Source organism: Anomalospiza imberbis, chromosome 14, assembly GCF_031753505.1.
Source record: "Anomalospiza imberbis isolate Cuckoo-Finch-1a 21T00152 chromosome 14, ASM3175350v1, whole genome shotgun sequence".
Lineage (NCBI taxonomy): Eukaryota > Metazoa > Chordata > Aves > Passeriformes > Viduidae > Anomalospiza > Anomalospiza imberbis.
Window position 1 is genome coordinate 19884584 of NC_089694.1, and position 22506 is coordinate 19907089.

Consider the following 22506-nt stretch of genomic DNA (forward strand, 5'->3'; position numbering starts at 1 on the left):
AAGTAATTCCAAGCAGACCTGTGGCCTCCAGCACAGTGTTATGGATTGAACTGGAGAGGGGATGTCACCACAATGACAAGGGCTAGGAGAAGGAGCATGGGGTATTGGCGACAGACTGAGTGTTGCAAGAAAAAAAATCCCATCTTTACATTCATAAATTAAACACTTATGGCTGTTACAGGATTTCAGGAAATTATGGAGGGAATCCAGACTCTCTAGCAATGTCCAGTGTCAGTATTTATTTTTCTGGTGAATGGAGATCTCATTTTCCAATTTTTTTTTTGCTGATGGCTACTATCCTGGCTTAGATGGCATCTTAGGAAGGACAGCAGCTGTTTGAATGTCCCTATATTATATGAGCCAACAAGGCAGCTGCCACGGAGCTGGCTCCATGGAAATACTTGCTTTCTGTAATCAGTGTTGCTCCTAGAGAGACCCATCCAGCCCAAAGTCAAATGTCACACACTCCCTCTGCCTTTCAGATGACTTTGTGGCAGCCTCTCCACTGCCTATGAGGCAGCTCTTCCACAAATCCATCACTAGTTTCCCGCAGTTCCTGAAGAAATGGTTTCTGTGTGCTGTCTGCTACCTTGGGAGCACACCCTGACTGAAGTATCCACAACCTGCTGGCTCCTGTCTTCACACTGAGTCAGCTTTTGCTCCTGGAGCAATTACTTCCACAGCCTGCATGTACCCTTTGCCCACACAAGGACTTGCTCTGACTCTGCCTCTGATGCAGCTGGGCTTAGTTTTAGCAGAGACCGTGAGAATAATCTAGTTCTTGTCATGGCACAGTGCCATGTTTAATCAAGAACTCGATGACTCTACCCTGGAACAGCAGCGCACATAAAACTTTTGTAGGAAAGAACTACAAAGCAGGCTGAGGAATTAGACAGTGCTGACCAAAGTGTGTAGCAGTGCCTGGGAATCAGCCTGCAGGAAAAAAGGGCTCCAGGGGCTGGGGGTGTGCAGGGCAGGCTGGGGAGATGCTGGAAGGGGAATAGGAGTACAGCCTGGAATGCCAGGGACCAAATTAAAGCAGGGACTGATAATTAAAGGGTGATCTGGACAGGAACAAACACAGATCCGAACCAATGGGGCTAATCATACGTTCTCCCTTTATTGTTTACAGACAGTAGTTTTTATACACTTCCAGATAGTTTACAATCGTGAGCACACTCTCATTGGCAAGCAAACATTGTTTCTGTCTTAAGGTGGCTAAAGTTTCACACTGCAGACCTATACAAATTCACACCTAGACAGCTCAGTACATTCGGTTATACCTTAACATAATTTCTGACTGCGCCACAAACTTATTCTTAACTGCGCAACAGGCTTTAAGGCCTCGCCCAGGCCCACATCTGAGGCTGTGAGAAGATTAGAGAAAAGAATGATAAACAATTTTTATCTTTAGGTGTTGTACTTGTTGATTTGAATATGTGGAATGTGTTATGGAGACTTGTTTACTAAAGAGTAATTTCTTAATTAACTAATCGTGATAGTGTTTAGATTTAAAGACTAATTTGGTTTGTCTGTATTAGACTGTTAGTAATGGTGATGAATTTTTTAATAAGTGTAATATAGTGTAGTATAGTATAATAAAGTGATTGATTAGCTTTTAAAAATCATGAAGTCAATACTAATTGTATTGACTAATACTACTAATTGTATTGACTAATACTACTAATACTAATACTAATTGTAGTAGGACGTCAGAGACGTCCTACTACAATATCCCCTGCCTGCAGACTCAGATCTGTGCTGCCCAGAGTCAGGGGGAGCTGCTGACCCCATGCAGGGAAGCCCAAGGCTGCTTCAGGACCACTTTCTGCTCTTCAGGCAAGAGCAGGCAGAAATAACACCTTGTATCAAATAGTCTGAGCCCTGCCAGAGGAGAGAAAATGGAGACATCCAAAGACAAATGGTTCTCACCCACACCATCTCCCCTGCCTGTCCTGCAGGGTGGGCAGGAGCCAAGCACAACCTCCTGAGCACCAGGCTCTGACCGTGCAGGCATTCAATGAGAGTTAGAAAACACTCTCCATTTTCTTCCTCCCAACAAATCCACCAGCCTGCTGGGGGAGGCAGGTGAATACAACTTGTTCCCTACCTAGTCTAGAGGCTGCCTTAGGAAAGATCAAAATCTTCCCTCCACATGGTTTGAGTCCAGCTTCAAGACAGAGTTTATCTGGAAAGGCAAATGTCCTAAATCTTGCTGCAATCCTGAACCCAGTGTGGAGTAACTGGAGCAGGCATATTGTTGTTTCTACCCTGTCTGTTCCCCTGTTTAGTTTGGATACTAACATCCACAGTGCAAGCAAGCATCCAGCTTCCCGAGGCGATTAACCAGAAGCAAACAAAAATTATGTTGATGGAAAGCCAGAAGCAGGAGCATGAAAATGCCAAAGAAATATACAATAAATATCAAAAACTCAGAAAATTTTATTTCCAAGAGACAGAAATAGCAAATTGATGCAGGCACCAGCCCGATCAAAGAAATAGAGGGGGGAATTGTTATGAACAAGTTCAATATGGTTGGAGCTTTTAAAGCATTTACTGTTTAGGTTAATAAATGTTACACCCTTGTTACACCCCCCCCTCACTGTTAACTCCCTTGCATACGCTCTTGTTACACCCCCCAATGTAAACTCCCTTACATCTGCACTTGTTCACTGTTATCTCCCTTACATATACCCCGGTTGTACCCCCCCCCCCCACCAGTACCCCCCTCCTTGTTAAATTCCCTTACATATACCCTGGTCGTACTCCCTTTTACCTGTCCCCTTATTGGAGCCTTCGGGTATTGCCACTGCTGCTCCCTAAAATGGCGGCTGGAAACTTTCCCAGGAATATGCAAATCGAGAAAAGCTCAAGAAAACCCCACAAAAGACCCTGGAAACAACGAGCCAACTTAAAATTTAGAAAACCAAGTGACTGGACCTACCGGGGAGAAGTTCCTCTGCCCTTCCAACAGGGTTTTAGAAGTCACCCTAAACTGGAACCAGACTAGAATGAGGACCCCAGCCGATGAGCCAGAAATTGTCTTCCTAGGCACGCCCGTGAGGACGGAAGCCCCAGCTCTGCTGTGAAACAGTCCTGACCACCTTCTCCTCTGCGTCGCCAAAGGGAGCAGCGGCGGTGTGCACGACCCCTCAGGCCCCCACCCAGAGCTGATCACTTTAATAAAGGCATCAAAGGGAGCTGGTCTCCTGGCCCATTTTATTTCAAGAGCAAGCTTGCAGGCTGGCTGCCACTCTGCTGCTGAAAACCTGAGTGCAGCCAAGAGCCTAGTGCTTTTCCACGAGAGCAGTTTTTTTCACCAGAGTGATGTGAGCGATGGCAGCCAGGCATTCAATCCCTTCTTCAGTGCTAAATCCTGGGAGGGGCTGACACACACCTCACTGGGACTCTCCTGCCAGGGCCACACTCAGCCTTTTTGCTGTGATTAATGCCCAGGTGCCAGCCCAGCCTCCTTCCAGCACATCCTGCTGGCAGGCAATCAGCATCTCCACTGGCCACCTGCCCTCCCTTGTACCAATTTTATTCCAGCAGCATTTGCCCTTGAAAGTAATTACTTTTGTGGTAACAGTAAATAAAGTAATTATTCCCAGTAGTAAGCACTTCCTATCTCATTTTCAGAATTAGACAGGCATACAAAAAAACAGGTTGAGAGTCGTTATTAAGGCAGAAACATCTCACATGAAGTGTTGTCCCAGTAACTGTGAAAATAAGGCTGGCAGTAGGACAGCACTCTGCAGGCTGGCCCTGAGAGTAAGGATGGGGGAGGGAACGTGATGGGCAAAGCAGAGATCCTGGCAGGCAGGGACCAGCTGCTTCTGATGGCTCAGGCACAGGCAGCAAAGGGAGCCAATGCTCCGTTCAGGCCATCCTAAAGTGAGAATAATCTCCTGGTTTCTTCTTCTCTGCCTTATCCTTGAAAACTGATTTGACCTCCACAAACCTCCAAGCTTGGAATAAAGGAAATAAATTTCCCTTTCCTTCTCCTTTTAACTGCATCCAATGCCTTGCACCAGAGAGTTTATGGAGATGTTGGCAGAGGTGTTCTGGTGCAATCACTGTGCAATGGGACTAACAAGTGAAAAAGCAGATGTTCTGTATCATTGAACACCCTAACCTGGGAGCTGGCAATTCCCAATCTCTTCATTTTTGCTTCCTGCCTTTGTCTCCAGAGGGGATGGAGCACTGCTGGTGCCATGGGCAGGGCAGGATCTGCCAGGGGTGGAGCAGCCACTACCCACACAGTCACTGCTGGGGCCTTATGCAGGAAAAGGACATCCACAGGGACACCAGGACAGCCAGGCACCTTGAGAGCCTGCCTGGGAGAAGTGGGCAGCCAGGGAGCCCTGCAGCCGGAATCTAATCCTGCCTTTGCTCCTGAGGGCAGGATCTGGCAACCTCCAGAGGGGTGGGCACAGGGGCAGTGCCTGAGCAGGGCAGCTGGCACATGCAGGACAAAGGGCAAGCTCCAGGTCATCCTCACAGACTGGTCCTTGAATCCTGAGCTGCAGCCCTGGACATATAAAACAGCATTTTCCCCGGGACCAGGCGGTTTTCCTGGAGTCTGAGGGGGCAGCAGTGCTGGGCTGCTCTCCTTTGCCTTCCCAGTCCTGTGGGGTGACCAGGGACCACCAATGCAAACAGCAGCCTGAGCCTTTATTGCTCACATCAACAGCTTCCTGGTGTTGAAAGCTGCTTTGTGAAATGTTAGAAATACAGTTTGGCCTGAGAGTGAACAAACTGAGGAAAAATTCTTTTAAAAAGAAAAAAGAAAAGAAAAGAAAAGACAGTCCAAAAATGCTGACTGGATTTGCTCTTTTCAGAGGCAGATCTTTGACACCTCCCCCAGGAGAGAAGTGTTAGCCTAGAATAACTGCTTGGCCAGACAGCCCTTGCATGATACCTGCTGATAGCTTTTATAGCAAGCCAGTGCTGGATTAGGACAAGCCTAAAGGCTCTTAATCATATGAAAAGCTGTTTAAATCTTCCCATAAAAGAAAAAATATAGGAAGATACTTAAAGAATGATCACTGGAAAGATTTCAGAACAGCCAGAATGTGGGTTGAAAGGGATGAGACATATTGATGCAACAATGGTGTAACCACACACATACATACACAATGGTCTGAAAATCTGCAATTTAAACACCACCCTGCACTCTGAGCAGATGCAACCAAAGTTATTTCAAGAACACAAACATCAGTGCCACTTAAAAATAAAGAGGTGCTGGAAAACTCTTTCAAATTTATATAGATTTTTTTTTCAAATTTATATAGAAATTCTTTCAATTTTACACAGAAATTATGGTATGCATAAATCCATATTCTGCACTACAATTTAACAGCTTTGGAGAGTTTCAAACATACACACACAAAATAAAATCATAATATAAAGTAACTATAACTTACCATCACACTTTGGGATTTGCTTTAAGCCAGGTAACGTGTTAGACAAAAGATTTATTAACTCTTAAAACAAAGCAAGCTGGAAGAGTGAAATGAAAAAAAAGTCCTGCATATGTTCCTGTTTCTAGAGAGTGAGTTTTGATCAGCTGCATCCGATGGGGCAGCCTGGGAGTGTTCTGTGTGTGTAGGATGCATAGGAAGAAATAGGGCAGGCATCGAGTGCTCGCAGACGTCAGGCTCAGCATCCACTCCCAGGCAGCACAGCTCCCTGCACGTGTGGCTTGCAGCAAACAGCCCCACAACCATGTGTGAGGGACTTTCCCATCACAGGGCACAATATGGTTGGGAAAACCTTGATTAGTGTGACCTGAAGAGCCGTGCCTGGCAGTGGGAAACTATGGGGACAGTACCACAGGCAGACTCCAGCAGGGAGGGGCTTTGGCTAGGGGCTCTGTGTCCAGCAGATGGAAAAACCTTGGCAATCCTGGCTGGTCTCAGGTCTCCCAGCTCCCATCACCTATGATGTGGTGACTGCTGCAGCTCTGCACATTCTGGACTAACATCAGCATTTCAGCTGGGCACAGGTGTCCACAGGCAGATGACTGCTGGACTTCTTCATTTATGGGGAAAAACCCTCAAAAAACAAACACAAGTGTCAGAAAGTAAGACACTTTTTATCCAATGAGAAATTTTGTTCTTAGCTTCCACTGGGTCCTTTCAAATTGAGTGGGGCTCCTCCATCAGAGACAAATCTTGCTCCATTGTTATTTCCTGTGAGATATGCTGTGACCAAGGTCCTGCCCCAGATGACTGCAGCTTTCAGACAGCAACTCAGCAGCTCTCCAGCTATAAATCATTGTACTGAAGGATGTGCTCACAGGACTGCTTTCCAAGGCACAGCTAGCTGGTCTTCCCAGCACTGACTGGCCAGTGAAATTAGGCACAGGTTTGATCTCACCAGGTTTGTGGATGCTCTTACATATGTTTGTTCTGCAGCAGGAAACATTATTAGGAAATATGATTAGGGAAAAAGGGTAGACCAGCTTCTTCTGGTAGCACTGAAATCCCTGTACAGCCCAGGAGCATTCACACATCAGGGAACAGCGAAAAGGGAAGCAGAGGAGGAGTAATCGGTGGGGGGTGGATGAGCTGCTGTGCCCTCTGGAAGGTGTTGCTGGCAGGATGCCTTCATCCAGCAGCTGCTGCAGGGCTATGGTCTGCAGGGTGGCAAGGGTGGGACACCCTGACCCTCTTGAGGGGGTGGTCAGGCTAATCCTACTCAGCTGGGCTTGGACAGGCCAGCTGTCCCTGCACTTCGGTAGTGGGAGAGACCAGCTCTGGCCAGACCTGTCCCTGGGATGTTGGGGCCAGATGTTTTTGCCAGATAATTTATCAACAATTTATAGTACTGATAAAGGTTTGGGTCAATGTGACCAGACCTGAAGTTAACACTGTTCAAACCTCTACAAAAGCACAACAAATTTCCAAAGCCAGAGCCCTAAGAGGGCCATTCCCATATAAGTGTCCTGAGGATCCTTTTCAATAGAGGCTGTGTTGGGTTTTCCTTTTGGAGGGGTTCACCAAGCAGCATTTGCACTAACCACTGCACTTTAGCTTGGGTTACATCTCTGCTGTGAAACAACACTTATAAAACAAACCCATGCTGGGATTGTTTCATTGCAGATCTGTTGCTGATAAGAAAGAATGAGTGCTCCAGTTTCGCCTTGAAGGCAGGGCTCAAACAGTTTAAAGACTGCTTTTGCAAACAAAAATATTGGCTAACACCTAATATCTGACATGTAATGCTTGAGAAATTAGAGGTCCCACGGGTACAGGCTCTTATAGTTGTGCAGGATTAAGCCCAAAGATCATCCTGTTATTTCCTAGTTGCTCCATTTTCTGACTTCCCCTGGTGTTATGCTCTGTTCTTGGGGCTTGCCCAGCATTAGAGATGACTTCATGGATTTGAGTAATACTACTCCAAAGATTTACAAAAGCAAAACCAAATATTTCAACAAGCTTTAAGAAATATATCAATAAATCCTTCATCATTGTATGAATCAACTGCCACTTACAAGATAGATTTTAGCTGATGGGGAAGATTTGTCTTAGCAGAGAAAATAAAAATATTTATTTTAATGAAAGTATCTCAGTAGTTTGCCTGCTTTGTGAAAGACATTCCTTTTACCCTGTGGGTGCAGCAATCTGCACTCTTCTAAAATTGAGTTGTGCTCTCCTTAATTCCCCACAAAATGACTGAGCAGTGACTTTTTAATCCAATTACTAGCCTTGAAACTTGAAGAGTTCCCTTCTTCTGAAGCTTCTCCTAGTCCTACACCTTCTGTCTCCGCAGAAAGCCCCTGGGATGACGCCATGGGGACAGAGACACCCTGTGATGCTTTCTTTGTGAAGTCCTACAGCACACTAAGCCCTTGGAGGCTGAACTCCCTTGCTCCATGCATTGGCTCACCCCAAAACAAATTATATTGATCATTACACACCAAAATATATTTAAATAAACCCATTTAATGTCAGGAAAAGGATAAGCAGGGAAAGTCTCCACATATATTGAGCCATTGAAGTGGGTTTGCTTCAGTCGTTCTGCTCCAGTGGATGCTCCAGGGCATCACCTTTAATTCCACAGGCTGGGATTGCAGGTAGCAAAACAGAGCTGGACCTGCTGTCTCTGCTGGGGCAAGAGCTGCCAGCTCAGCCTTGGGAACAGGGGTGAGCACTGGGGATCCTGTGCTGAGGAGAGGGGAGGGCACTGCCCAGAACAAAAGGGACACTGCTCCAGTTGAAGCTAAGGAACCACAGCCTTGGCTCATCTTCCAAGTCCGCAGCATCTGTGCTTCATTGGTTTCCTATTTCCCAGTTTGGGAGTATCAAGCATAAAACAAATATTCCTGTACTTGTAGGTTTTATTTCTGTGAATGTCTGGCACAGAAAACATTCATCAGAGGTCAGAAATTTGTCCCCTGTGAGAAGGAGTGGTCAACAGAACACAAGTTAACCACTGTCTTCTTCCTGCTGGGTGGGAAGCAAGTAAATAAACTCCCCAGTCTTAATCACTTTTGACAGCTGGATTTAAAATGCTTTATTTTGACTTGTAGTTTGTCTCCTACACTGTCTAAAAAATTTATTTAGCAGCACTTCTTGTGGGTGTTTTTCATGGCACGACAGTGCATGAACTGTTCATTCAAAACTGTGAGCCCAACTAAAGGGGCAGGGTACAAAATGCCTTTGGATTCCTCCTTTGGTCTACCAGAATTACAGTATGCCTGACAAATTAACCAGCAATTGAGATACATTTCATGTCAATCCAGCTGTTCATTTTGAACATATCAGAGCACAAGATGCTCCCACTTGTGAAGAAACATCCCACCCTCTGTTCTGCCAGCGGACAGGAGTACCTGTGTGCTCCCCAACTGTTTCCTGAAAAAAACGTGGGATTTGTCACAAACCATCATCTACTGCTGTCTAAAGCCTGCTGGCCAACAAGGAATGCCTGAGGCACCATCCTGGGGAGTCCAGAGCCAGCAAGCAGGGCAGGACACTGCAGCTCAGAGCCGAGGCTGGAGGAGACTGCAGGAGATCCCCTATTCCATCCACCGCAGAGGTGGGTCAAACACACCAGCAGTGGGCAGGTGGTTAAAATCTGAGCAAAACATGTTTTAGCCCAGTAGGGGAGGCAGGTGGGGAGCTCACCTGACTTGGTGAGGGGAGTGGAGGGATGCCAAGGCTCAGTGACACTGCTGGAAGTTAATAGAGAGCTGAAACTCCTTTAGGCAGGCCTGAGCACCACCCAGGTGTGTATTTTTAACTGCCACATCCTTGGCTTGGATTTTTCATGTTTACCAGCTTGGAAGGGTAACAGCTTCAGTGGCATCAAGTATTTATTTGTATAAACAAGCTGCAAAAGTGACAAACAGCAGAATGCTCTAGTGCTGGAGATCAGAGTGCAGGAGCAGTTCTCCGGCCAAAGTAAAGGGGCTTCACTGTCTGCAGGCAGAGCACAACCTGCACTCACAAGGGAACACAGGATTAACTCAAGTTGCAATGTTGCCAAGCAGATGCAATCTGTCAGAAAGTGAAAAATACCTCATGTTTTTACCGTTATTGAGTAAACTATCAATTTAGACATGAATTTGTTGTGGTTTTTTAAAAAGACAATAATAAATTTAGTTTTAAAAATTTGTATTTACAGAAACTAATTTACCCTTCTGTGCATAAGGCTTTCTTGGTTTATGTGAAAGTCCAAGTGAGAAAAGCCAGATGGTGGCGAGATTTCTTTCCCCATCTGTACCTGTGGGAACAGAAGTGGTAAGATCTACTCTGTTTTATAAATGTCTTCAAAGCAAATTATAGCAATTCTGAGTTTGCTTTTAGTCAAAACAGAACTCCCTGCAATTTGTTGATATCTGAAAGGCCAAATAATTTTGCCAAAAAAAAAAAAAAAAAAAAAAAGGAATGTACCCCAATACGTAAGTCCTGAAAGAACCAAGTATTTTTCCTAAAGAAAATGTTTGGCATTTCAATTTTTGCATCAAACACAACTCCTGAATTTGCAATGAAAGCGCTTTGAATTAAATATTAATGCAAGTTACCAAAAAGAGTCAGTCAGTGTGATAAAGCAGTCAGAAGCAGTCAGAAGCAGTCTGTGTGATAAAGCTGTTTCTAAGCCAGTAGCAAAAGTAAAAATTAGGAATGGAAGTTTCAAAGTTCCCAATACACAAATAAGGCTCAATGATGCCATATACAGGCAATATACAAAAACTGATAATCACAGCATGCATAGCACTGCTCAGAGAAGGGCAATAACACTGAGTAATAAATCTTGGTTCATTCATGGGGGGGGGGGGGGGGGTCCTATCTGCTATCTCTCTTTTGTAATCCTGTTGCATATACAGGAGGAAGAAAACTTTGGGAAATCCCCTATGATTTCACCAGAAAAAAATATAGCCATCATTTAAACTAATATTCCTGGGAAATAGAAGTTTATTTTGCTTGAGCCAAAAATTACGAGATAATCACTGTCCTTACTGGAGAAAGAACAGAATGCACTCACTATTTCAGTACACAGTGAAAAGTGCAAGCTAGACACATCACCCAATGGTTTGCAGAGGAGAAGAGCTTTCACATAAACCTTATTTGGAACAGAATTCAATACTACTTATCTATTTCTAAATTATACCCCTGAGAGTTTTCAGAGATAATCCTGCTTTCTTTTGATTCTGTTTCTTGAGGCCTGGAGAATACAGGGAGTGAGGGATGATTTGTCTTATTAAGAATTCTTCAGAAGTTCATGCACTTGGAAGCTTCTGCTAGGATTTACTGTGTTGGCTGTTGCTTTGCCTTCTTCTCTTTCTGAGAGCTGGAGATGTTGGAGATCAAAAGGGAGAGGATGAAATTAACAACACAGCATCAGCTCATGAATTTATACCTGTCTGGAATGTCATATTCTTATTAACAAAAATTAACATTTACACTGAAGATATCAGTATTTCTCATGCAAGCTGCAAAAGGATTTCAGCCTCCACTAACTGTGGAGAAGAAAAATATCTGGAAATGCATTAGAAGAGAAAGTAACACATATCACTGGACTGCTGAGGAGTAGGAAGTTTAGCTCTGACAGTTTCATGGAAGATAAAAATGGTAGTAAGTCATTGTGTTGGTTTCAACAGGGACAGTTAACTTTCACCTTAGAATCTCAGAACCAAAAGTTGGAAAAGACTCCTGAGACCATTGAGTTCAATCATTAGCTCAGCACCACTGAGCTCACCATTAAACCCTTTACCCAGTGCCACATTCACACAGCTCTTACCCACTTCCAGGTATAGTGATTCCAGCACTGCCCTGAGCAGCCTGTTCAATGCCTGACCACCCTTTCAGAGAAGAAATTTTTCCTAATATTCAATCCAACCCTCCCCTGACACAACCTGATGCTGTTTCTTCTCATCCTGTCACTTGCTACCTGGGGGAAGAGACCAACACCTACCTGGCTCCACCCTCCCTTCAAGGAGCTATAGAGAATGATAATGTCCCCCTTGAGCCTCCTTTTCTCCAGGCTGAGCCCCTCCAGCTCCCTCAGCTGCTCCTCGTCAAATCTACACTTCATGGAGTTCAGCTCGGAACAGAGGCTTCTGAACATGGTATCACGGCCTTTGAACATCTAAAAAGCCTTTTCATAAGAGGAAAGTTTTCCTCAGAGCTGAAAACTAAACAACAGACTCAGAATATTTCAACTTTAGCCAGCCCAGGGAATAGAACGGAAGCAGATCACCTCTGTCAGGAAGAATTTCTGTGCTGCTTTAAGGTTATCATTAGCAAGACTCAAAAATCTATGTTGTTCCAAATATATATGTGAGAAGACATTGGGTGGTTCTCACAGGAAAGTGTGTAAATATATAAAGATTGCTACAAGTGAGGGCAACTTGATCCTTGTATATTCTCACCACTGTTGGTCAAAACCAAAATCCAACATACTTCATATGTGGATGTATCCTACATCCCTGAACCAGGAGTTAGCTTTCCTTCTGTTTGTCAGAGGATGTATTTCCTGATATAACGAGGCAGGTCACTTATGCATCAAAATGACAACACAGACATTTGAGAGAACATACAACAAATTCTCATTATTTACTACAAATATATAAACTGAAATAAAATCAAATTGAATAACTTGACTAAATGAAAATTATGAAAGTTTGTATTTTATACACAGCATATGTACACTGGTTTTGGAAATGTGGGGTTTATCCATGCAACTTTAATACAAAACACTATTTACAAAAAAAAATAACAGTAAGAACATTTTTCTAAAGAAACATGTATGTTGGAAGCTCCAGCAATAATGGAAATCCTGAAAAAAGGCTTAATACAGTATAGTACAAGTAGACAATCTTGAGAAGTATGAAAGATGCACTTTACAAGAACATGAAATGCAAAATCAATTGAAATGCACTATCAAAAACTTTGTAAGTATATACACAATTTGAGCATCTATTTTTAATGATCACTCTCCTGCTGTGCCATCAGAACTACTTTTGCCACATCCTGCACACATTTACACGTCGACCATTTGGTTACATTGCATCTTCTGAGTTTTATAACCACAAATTACAAAATAAAATAACTGAATACCAGCTGAATGATAATTGTAAAGCAATCACATTTTCATTGCTCTAGACATTCCATAATAACAAAAAGTATTCACATTACTCCCAACATATTCCACCAACCCACCCTTTTTCACTACACCTGTGTGTACTCCTCCTGGGAATCTCAGCTTTGCCTTGCTGCCGGTGCCACAGCCAAGAGCAGCTAGAGCCAGGAACTCCCATGGTTGCAGGAATTTGCTTCAGGTATCACATCCCTTCAGCAAACACAACTGCATCAGCAGCTCCATGTGAAGAGCACAGTCCTGCACAGCTTCAGAATACAAATTAATACTGAACAGTTAGTGTAAGCTCCTGTGCCAGGTATGGCGCAACCAAACCCTAAGCAAATATAGTCATTTTGGAAATATTTCACTGGCTCACTCATTTTTAAATTAAAGCAAAAAAGTATCCTTGTGGCATTTCCAAATATTCTCTATTTTACAATCTGCCTTCATAAAACTATGATGGAAAAAGTTATGTTTGCCTTATTTCACTTAATTTTGAATGAAGTGAAGAAACCCTCCTAAGTGCCAAGAATGTACTTTAAATTACTGACTTTATGCAGCAACTGAGTTACAAAACTCTGGAGGGAAATTCTGGTCTCACTGAAGCCTTACAATCATAGACTTATTTAGGTTGGAAAAGTCTTTAAATGGATCAAGTTCAACTGCGAGTTTAGCACTGCCAAAATCACAATTTTCCCAAAACAATTAAATTGCTGACAGTCCAAGCTGTTCTTCTCCTTTAGAGTTTCCTAAGACACTAGAGTAGCCATGGAAAAAAATTTTGGTTTTTGCTTGTTTTAAGATTAGGATTTTAAAATGTAAAAAACACTCTGAAAATTCTTTTTTGAAAATGTAATTGGCTATATATAATTTGAACTAAAAATGATAGATTAGATGTCATTTTATGATAACTGGTGTGCCTTCCCTAAAACTGACCAAGCAGCTTGCAGAAATTTTGCTGCCCTTTGTCTCTCATGCTGAAAACATAATGGTCAAACCCAATGAGGGAACAAACACTTCATACAACCACCATTTTAAGACAGTATGTTGCCAAAATTGTACTACGTGAAAATACTTAAAGACAAATCAAGCAAAGGGCATTTTATTATGTAACAAACCTCTGTGCAGTGGCAAGTTTAAACTAAAATTCAATTAATCATGTATACTCTCTATTTAAGCAGTGAAGATCAGAAGAATTCTTCTTCACAGAAAAAGAGAAAATTATCTTTTTATTTTCCAAAACAAACCTGTACCATAACATATCTCACTGAGAACAGACAGTTCACCTGTCCCTCAGTCTGTAAATGAATGACACATGACCCAGTGTGCGGCATATGGAATAAACCCAGCATTACTGTTTGCATTCCTTCCTGGAAGTGCACGAGGGCCACATTAACCAGTTCAGAGCCATGGTGCAATATGCATTCAGAAAAGGTCTGCAAGTTCCCACAGCAAAAGTGTCCTCTGCCTCACTACACCCACTGCTGGAGAAAGTTAAATATTGCTGAGTATCTATTAGCGATTACTCTCAAATTATCACTTGGTGATTTTGCTCAGGTTGCAAGCATCTCTTTAAGAGCAAGAAGGTGTTTTCGTCAGCAGTTGTCCTGCACAGCCTCACTGGTACAAAGGCAGGGGATCACAAGTAGCACATGCCAGGTCCCCTGCCCAGGGCTGGGCACAGGCAGTACTCTCTGCACCATCAGCCGCGCTTCCTGCAGCACTGGGACAGAGTTATCCAAACCAAATGGGCTCTGGGAACAAAAAGATGGTAAATCCCTTGTTGTTCTAAGCTCTACTGAAAGCTCTACGCATTCCAGGATCCTTACCCCTCAGCTACAAAACACGTCCGTCTTTACTGAGACTGAAGGCTTTTCCTGAAGTGATTCAATGTGAAATCAATTCAGAGCACTCTCTGCTTGGATAACACTACTTTGCCTTTCAAGTAGAGATCCTCTAACAGAAACACATTAGCCTGATTTGGTATGGGAAGTGACATTCGATTTGCCAATACCAAACCACATCTCCTATCTGCAGAAGTGCTAAAAACTCCCAGAGGTTGCTTTCAGTTGAAATCAGTGGAATCAGCCTTTCAAATAAACACTTAAGGAATCAGCAAAAGGAAGAAGTGCCAGACTTTCATCCTTCTCTCCTTCTCTTCAGTACCAACATGACATATGAAAGTTCCATATTAGTGAAAACAGATGTCTTAATTTTTGTTTGGATTTAGCTACAGATTTACATCAAAATCTGACGAGACTGCCACTACATGATATAGTATTTGAAATGAATTTCTTAGTGCAGTAAAAACCTAATGGTTGTCATCACCTACAATTTTATTGAGGTAACAACACCTTCCCACTTCATTTCAATGTAGTTTTTCCTACCATCTAAATACTGTTTGGCTTATCAGAAGATTTTTATTAAATGAATCCACATAACACTTTACAACTTCATTTGACTTACCAGAGGTCACTATTTTAGTCAAGAATCTGACACTGAAGTATGCTAGGGTCAAACAAGTTTAAGCCATGTTTGCTACGGTCTTCAGCTCAGGTGCTCCACAAACAGAAAAGGCAAAAATCTACTGAAGTCAAGGGTAAAACTTGCCTTGACTTCAGTAAAGCCTAGGATTAAAAAAAAAAAACTTATGATTCATGTCAGTTGTTTATTGTTTCAAATCCATTCCTCCCTGTTTTATGTTCATAGTTCTTGGTTAGATTTTGGAAATCCTCCAGATTAGGGGTCTGGTTGGTTTCTGCATCCCCAGCAGTGCCCCAGTGAACAGTGCTGGAGAACAGATGAAAAGTATTTCTGAGATACTCTCTGGGAAAACACTAGATTTCACAACAATTATTTTACTGTCACTGCTGTAAGACCTCACCATATCTGGGACATTATTGCTCAAGTGAAAAGTTCAGTCACATGTAACATACTGCATTCCAGTGACACAAAACACAGAAAAAAATACACAAGGCCAGAAGCCCTGCCACTATGCTGATCCACTCTGTAATTTACAATTCATGCCACATTATTGCAAAGTTTATTAGGAAAACTTAATGCTCCTTCTTAAAGCTTTTAATGTTGACTTTTCTTCATGTTGTAAGTGAAAATAAAATGAGTGCAACAGGAACTGAGCAGGCCTCTGTTTTTACCTTCCCTATCAGCTGTATCAAGTACTAAAAAAATCCTAAACAAAATGGAAGATGGGTATCTCAAACACTGGAAATGTTTGGAACATGGATTCTGGAATCACAATGGTTCACCAGTGCCACTGGAACAATTCCTTTAAAAAATTCAAGAGGAAGAAGGGAAGTGGCCCAGAGTAACCAACAACCGGAATGCACTAGACCTGAAAATTAACAAAAGTAAGTAAGATGCTGGGAATCAAAAGGAAAGGGGAAAAGGAATAGAGTATATGCAAATTCTTGTACAGAGGATACATAACTATCTTCACAGGCTACCTGGAAATGAAAACTTAACATTCAAATCTTTTTAGTATCATTTTTGAAATTGCTGTTAAAGAAATCACAGTGGGTACAAGCCAATGTTAGCAAGGCTTTAGATTATTATTAATAGTAGTAAAAAGAGTTAGAGATGAGAAAAAAGATTCATCCAAGCACAGTGGGTCTTTTCTCAGACTACTCCTAAGGGTACTTGAAAGCTTTAATCTTTGCCATCCTAAAAGGAAAGCCTTGGAAGACTCATGACACTATCCTTCCCCAAGAAGGCGGCCATAATAATTTCCAAGGAATGGCAAAGCACGACTGCTGGTAGCAAGCCTGTGGGGAAGAACTGCAGAGTACTAAAAAAAAAAAAAAAGAAAAGTTTTTTTAGTAGATTCCAGTTTAAAATGAGTACATAAGTTTCATATCCAGTTTTCAACTTACTAAGGAGTTTGAAAAAACCCTAAGTAGTCAGCAGCTACCATGCTACATCAAGGGAATTCTTAATGTTTACACTGTGATGTAACTTAATAAAATTAGTTCAAGAAAGAAAAATGTTACCTTAAGATCAGAAAATGTTTTTAAATATGACAATGAAATAACAGTGAAGATCAGTTTTCAGATAACAAAGTGACAATTTATAGTTAGCACTTCCATGGCTAACACTGAACTAGAATTTTGCTCTGGTAGTAGCAACAACAGTGAAATGAAAGACTTATTCTTTTTGAGTGGCTGGATTTCTTAAATGTAGCAGGCTAGCATTTTACTAAGTGAATTATAACTTTTTCATTAGATTTTGCATGACTTTTCAGATAACGCCATTAATGAAAATAGAGACTGGAGTTGCTAAAATAACCATTAAAAGAGATACAAGAACCAATTAGAGATAGATTTGAAATACGATATTTCAAATGTCAAAGCAATCCAGTTTCTTTAAACACATATTTATCTAAACTAAGATTTATACCTACGACTTTGCAAATTAATTTATACACCAGCCTCTCCATAAGCTGCGTTTTAAGTCAACACTATATGAACAACAGTGGATTTTAACTATTACATGTAAACAAACTTATTTCAATGGATTTAAAAATAAGTGGTATATTTAAACTTATCATCAGAAAAGTTATTTTTCCTGTCAGCTATTGCCTTTAAGGACTACAGTACAGGGAACAGACAACACTCTTCCCTCAGTTTTTGATGAATTATCTTACATAGGGTCTTGGTCAATTGGAAAGAACAGAATCAAATCTTGTCACATGCCTGGCAAACATCCCTCAACTGAAAATAACTTAGCCTGAAATAAAAAATCTGTGGCAGTCAAAACATTTTTTTAATTGAGCTACCTATTCACGAAGAACAAACTAATACAAACAGATCTACTACCAAAATTATGAAATTATTTGCAATTTGTTTAGAGAAGAATTCAACTGTGTATGGTTTCAAAATGTTCTCAACACACCAAGAATTTGTTCAGAAGCAAACAAATACATGGACTCAGAAGTTTCAAAAGAACACCACAGTGGAAATGTTTCATTTTCACATTTATCCATCCATCCAATTTCTCAGCACAGTGACATTTGTACAAACTGACCTGTGTGCTAATGCCACACTTGTGTAAATTACTCATGTGTGCTAATGCCACACTCATGTAAATAAACCCTGCAAACACTAAAAAGATAAACACTGATACTTCCCAGCTAAATTATGGATATAGCTGTTGTAAAAATGTCATGTGAGATCAGGAGCAATATTACATAAAATCCTGAACATCACAGTGTAAACCTGAGATTTTGGCAGTTTTATCAAAATGTCCTAAATTACTCTGTATGAATCACTAGTCCTCCTGTCTTATTCATCATGTGTATTTGTTTGTCCCAAACAAAGAAAAGTAGACAACTTTGTTTTTGTCCAACAATACAATAAACCAAAAGTAATCAGGTATTATCAAATTAAATATCATAAATAAAAAGTATTTACAGTGTTTTCTAATTATTAGACAACAATTGTGCAACAAACTTAAAACACCCAACACCAAAAATGTGAAGTATTACTTAAATCTTCACATACTGATTTTACGAAAAAACTATTAAAATATTTAAAAATTTCTATTTTATCTATTTGAAACAAAAAAACTTCAAAAATGTTTAAGACTATTAAGAGTTATCAATTACACAGGCACTTCACAGGTAAACAATCTACAGTACAACTGAAAAAAAATATTTGGCACCAACCTAGAAGACTGGGAAAACAATAAGCTGTGTCCTTATCTCGTTGTATCCTGTTCTGTGTAATCACCAGACACTCAGACTCAATACTGGCAATGTCAGAAGTGCATAAGTTATAATCAGGAGTGCAAAAAACAAAGAACGCAAATATTAAGCTTTCAGAAAGTGAAAGGGGATTACAAGTGATCAGTTACTCACATTTTTACCATCATACCATCGCTACATTTTTGACATCTTTAAATCAAATGATTGACTCAAAAAATTAAAGTGACAGGGGGTGTGCTTTGTACTTTCAAAAGTAATTTAAACAACATTTTCAATGGAAAAAAAGGAATCTAAAGTTAATCTAGAGTTAAAAGGAATTTAACTCTGAGATGTTACATGGCAGCTTTTAACATAACTAGAAAGAGAACCTGATGCTACCACATTCTCTTTATACATCCAATTACAAAAGAGAAAAAAAATAATAGTTATGTTCTTTTAACTGTGAACTGACTCCAAGGTTTTCACACACAGCTCCAAAGTAAGGCTCTCTACAGTATCTGGACAGGTTTTAGTTTTTGATGGCTTGGGTCTTCCCGTGTAGGAGGCTGAAGTGCCTCAGAGCAATCTATAACAGAGCAAATGGGAAGCTGTCTAGCTGCCAAGAAGTTGTGTCACATGGAAGAAAGCTGAGATACTTTCAATGCAGGCAACTCAAGCAGAGCTTGAACTGTGAGGCCAACCTTCACCAGACCCCTTTCCTCCAGAATGTGATGAGGTAAGCAAAGTCTCTCCTGCAAAAGAACACAAAACATTTAACCAGTTCCATGCCTTTGTCCCCAGGGCAGGTAACGAACACATCCTCTGAAGCCACACACACGTCAGGAAGGCACTTTCAGAGAAAACACCTTTGGCCTTAAATGTCCCTGTGGTTCTCTAGAGCAACAGAATGCGCAGAAACTTGTTATAGTTACAATCTCTTTGAAGTGTTACACTATGAAAATGTCCGAAGACACATAAAAGACTGCTAAATTCTTAAAGGGCTTTCTTTTCATATGCAGAGTCAGAAAAACAAGCTGGTGGGTGCTGTTGGCTCAGTGGCCTTCTCCCTCTCCCTTGTTTTGCCATCTTCTTAACAATCTTTCCCTTGGGATAACTTAGAAGAGCTGATAAACTCAATAATGAACCATTCTCCAAGAAAGTCATCATTCAATCTCAAAATTCAGCACAAGCTGGACAATCTTCCCAACTGTCAGCTGGTGTTACAAGTAATTCATGAGGTAAATCTCAGCACCTCTAGCTTCTGAATGGCCTGTGGCTCCACATGAGACAGAAGCTATGGCAGAGCAGTAAACCAGCTTCTAAATCTATCAACTAATTTTCTTCTTGCACTAAAGAAGATCAAGGGAATTTTTTGTCTCATAATCTGCAGGAAATTACTTATTTTTAAATTTTTTCCCCCTCATAAAAGGAGGTAAGAGGATACACTTGGGCAACAGAAGCACAAGTGCAACTACAGCCATGCTAAAAAAGACAGCCAATCATTCAGGCTACAGACTTCTGTAAGTGAAGGATATTTCCTAGGCAGACTGAATTGATGCCAAAATTAGTTACTAAACTCAAGACTTTCAAGTAATAAAACATTACCCTCTCAAGTCCATTCTTTTGTTTAGATGACAATATACATTACAAGGAGGTCAGTGTTAGTTTCACTATTAAGAACCGACTAGAAACCCATAAAGTAGCTTCCTCAAGTCCACCCCATAAGCCTGGAATGGAATTTCTCTTCAGATCATAAAGTTCTCTGGTTAGTGTCTTAATCACTAGCGCTCCCTAAATAAAGATCCCCTAACCCCCCAAACTCAGTATTTGCTGACGTTTTCTGTGGTTATTAATAAATCAATAAAGCAATTAGCGTACCTGTGGAACGCCCAATTTTTTACAAGCATCAAGAAAATTTTCAACATTTCTTCGGCACTTTGCCATGCTGAGTTTAGGCTGTGAAGACAGGATATTAGATCTTCATTAGACATTCATGAAGGAGTCTGTATTTCTGTTGTAAATTCACTAACAGTTACTGAAAAACCAAAGTGAGTAATGTAGCAAATCAATGCGGTAAACATGACTCACAATGTTTAATATCGAAATTCAAAAGCTTCTTTTCATTTAAGATGTACCAAAAATGAGATAAATTATTTATGCCTTACCACTGCTGGCGATGGGACGTGAATGCTGGCAACAGAACGTGGCCTTATGTGATTGGCTAAATGGCAAAGAACCACCCCATCCATCAACGCTGCTCCAATGTCATCTGGCAAAATTACCTTCAACCTGGATTCAAGATTCTAGGAAAAAGGCCATAAGTAAGTTACTCACAACATTAGCTAGTTTTTCATTTTAAAAGCAGGGTATTTTAAAGCATGTAGATGTTAAAAGGAACATTTTTATACTAAATTGAAATAAACAGAATAAATTTATGCTTTACTCAGTAAAAACATCCTTTTCTCCTTATAGGCCCTGTGTTTCTTTTGTTTGTATTGTTTGGTTTTTCTTGCGTTTTGTTATTTTGTGGGGTTTTTTAAATGACAATACAACAACATACACTGAGAAATGTCTTTTCTGCCAACAATGACCAGAATACACAGCTCTCAAGCCCATACAACAAACTCACTGCTCATAACAGGAAAGCACAGAACTTAAGGACAGAAGTGTTATGCTGAATGTGTGATCAGTGCTTAGTGGGCAGAATCTGTGAGATGAAACCATACAGGATTTTATGAGAAGGAGGAAAATAAAAAGAAGGGAACACAAATGTGGGAAAGGCTATTTCACTTGTAGAGATAAAAGTTAAGCTGGAGTGGCCAAGGGCCCACTCTTGTGTTGCAAAACAGAGAAGGCAAACAATGGTTTTTCCCACCCCAACAAGAAGACTTCACTGCTCAGGAAGTGAACCAGACAAACAAACACCCTTCATAGAAGGCACACCACAAATCAACACTGCCCTGAAAAGCAAAGCAGCTATGATTTAGTTAACTCTAACTGCTAAAAACCTTAAAAACAGAACTAGACAAAAAACAATTTACTAGAAATCCAAAATGTATCCAGGATCATGAAATTTGTAGCAACTTTCTACACTCAAAAAGCATTTGTCCATTTAGAAAATAATCATTTTTCTTCAGATCTCAGGTCAAACAATAGCAAACACAAGCAGATTTATTATCTCCCTAGAAAATTTAAAACCTCAGAAAAAATTCATTTCACTTTGTTTTTTAGAAAGAAAACAACCCCAGCAAATTCCCAGTCAGTATTATGGTTGGACCCAAACAGGTACCAGTGAAGCCTGTTACATGAAATTCCTTAGGAAGAAGTACCACTACATGGATGCCCTTGTATGTCGGGTCTCACTCCCTGATTGGGGTGACTTGGAAAGGTGTAAAAGTCTCTTCCAACCCGTGCTTCTAAAGAAAGACTCAGTAGTCTTCAGTCGTCCGGTCTCAAGGTAGTTTATTGTATGTTATCCAAAAGATTTTCTTCCTGAACTGCTGCGGTCCATTCAGCAGTCAGGCAAAGGCACACTCTGACACCCAGGGCGCTGGTGCCTTCTTTTATACATACATTACGTATTAAATGTTTATGGTTTTCCCCAATGCCTATCACCTATATTGAACAGTGACTTTCTACTCTAAACTAATCTGAGAGTGCCAACATCACCATGAACATGGAGGTTAGGAAGGAGAAAGAAAGAGGACAGGGCACACCCAAGTCCCTCCATCTTAGAACTTCTAACCCCCATGTACAAAACTCAGACTCCTTTGTACAAGGCTTAAAACCCCCTTGTACAGCACTCAAAAATTCTTCCTTTCACTTTGTGACTACTTCTACTATAATATCTAAACTTTTGTGATTTCTTGTTCTTCTTGCAAGGTTGGTAAATTGTTCCATGGATCAGGTTCAAAGCCACAGGGGGCTGTGGCTGCATTTCAGGGTCTCAAATGCTTTTGACCTGGGCTCGGAACATCCAAGAGTGTCCAAGGGACACTTGTATAACTGCAACAACTTGGAGGCCTTTAAAATGAAGATTTAAATTGTGGAACAGAACAAACCAAATGCACTGCACCCATATAGTGTATGATGGTACCTACATTGCGAAGCTGTCTGATTTGTTCCCTTTCTTCCCTTAAATGTTCCATTTTCCTCCTCATAGTAAACCCAGGATCCATTGCACCGTAGTCCTGGCGTGAGGTACGGATGAAAGCTGTCAA

The 22506-nt window shown here is 41.0% G+C and overlaps 1 protein-coding gene across 9 annotated transcripts in view; it reads right to left on the reverse strand.

Moving 5' to 3' along the window:
- Positions 1–17883: 17883 nt before the first annotated feature.
- The window catches only part of LRCH2 (leucine rich repeats and calponin homology domain containing 2), a 37788-nt gene continuing 33165 nt past the window's right edge, over positions 17884–22506 (reverse strand). For all 9 annotated transcript variants that reach the window (XM_068205366.1, XM_068205368.1, XM_068205364.1 and 6 more), the window contains 4 exons: positions 22387–22499; positions 20452–20589; positions 20165–20242; positions 17884–19038 (listed from right to left, as the gene is read on the reverse strand). In XM_068205366.1, coding sequence (XP_068061467.1) covers positions 18919–19038; positions 20165–20242; positions 20452–20589; positions 22387–22499 — 449 coding nt within the window. In that variant the 3' untranslated portion in view covers positions 17884–18918. The remainder of the gene's footprint in view (positions 19039–20164; positions 20243–20451; positions 20590–22386; positions 22500–22506) is intronic.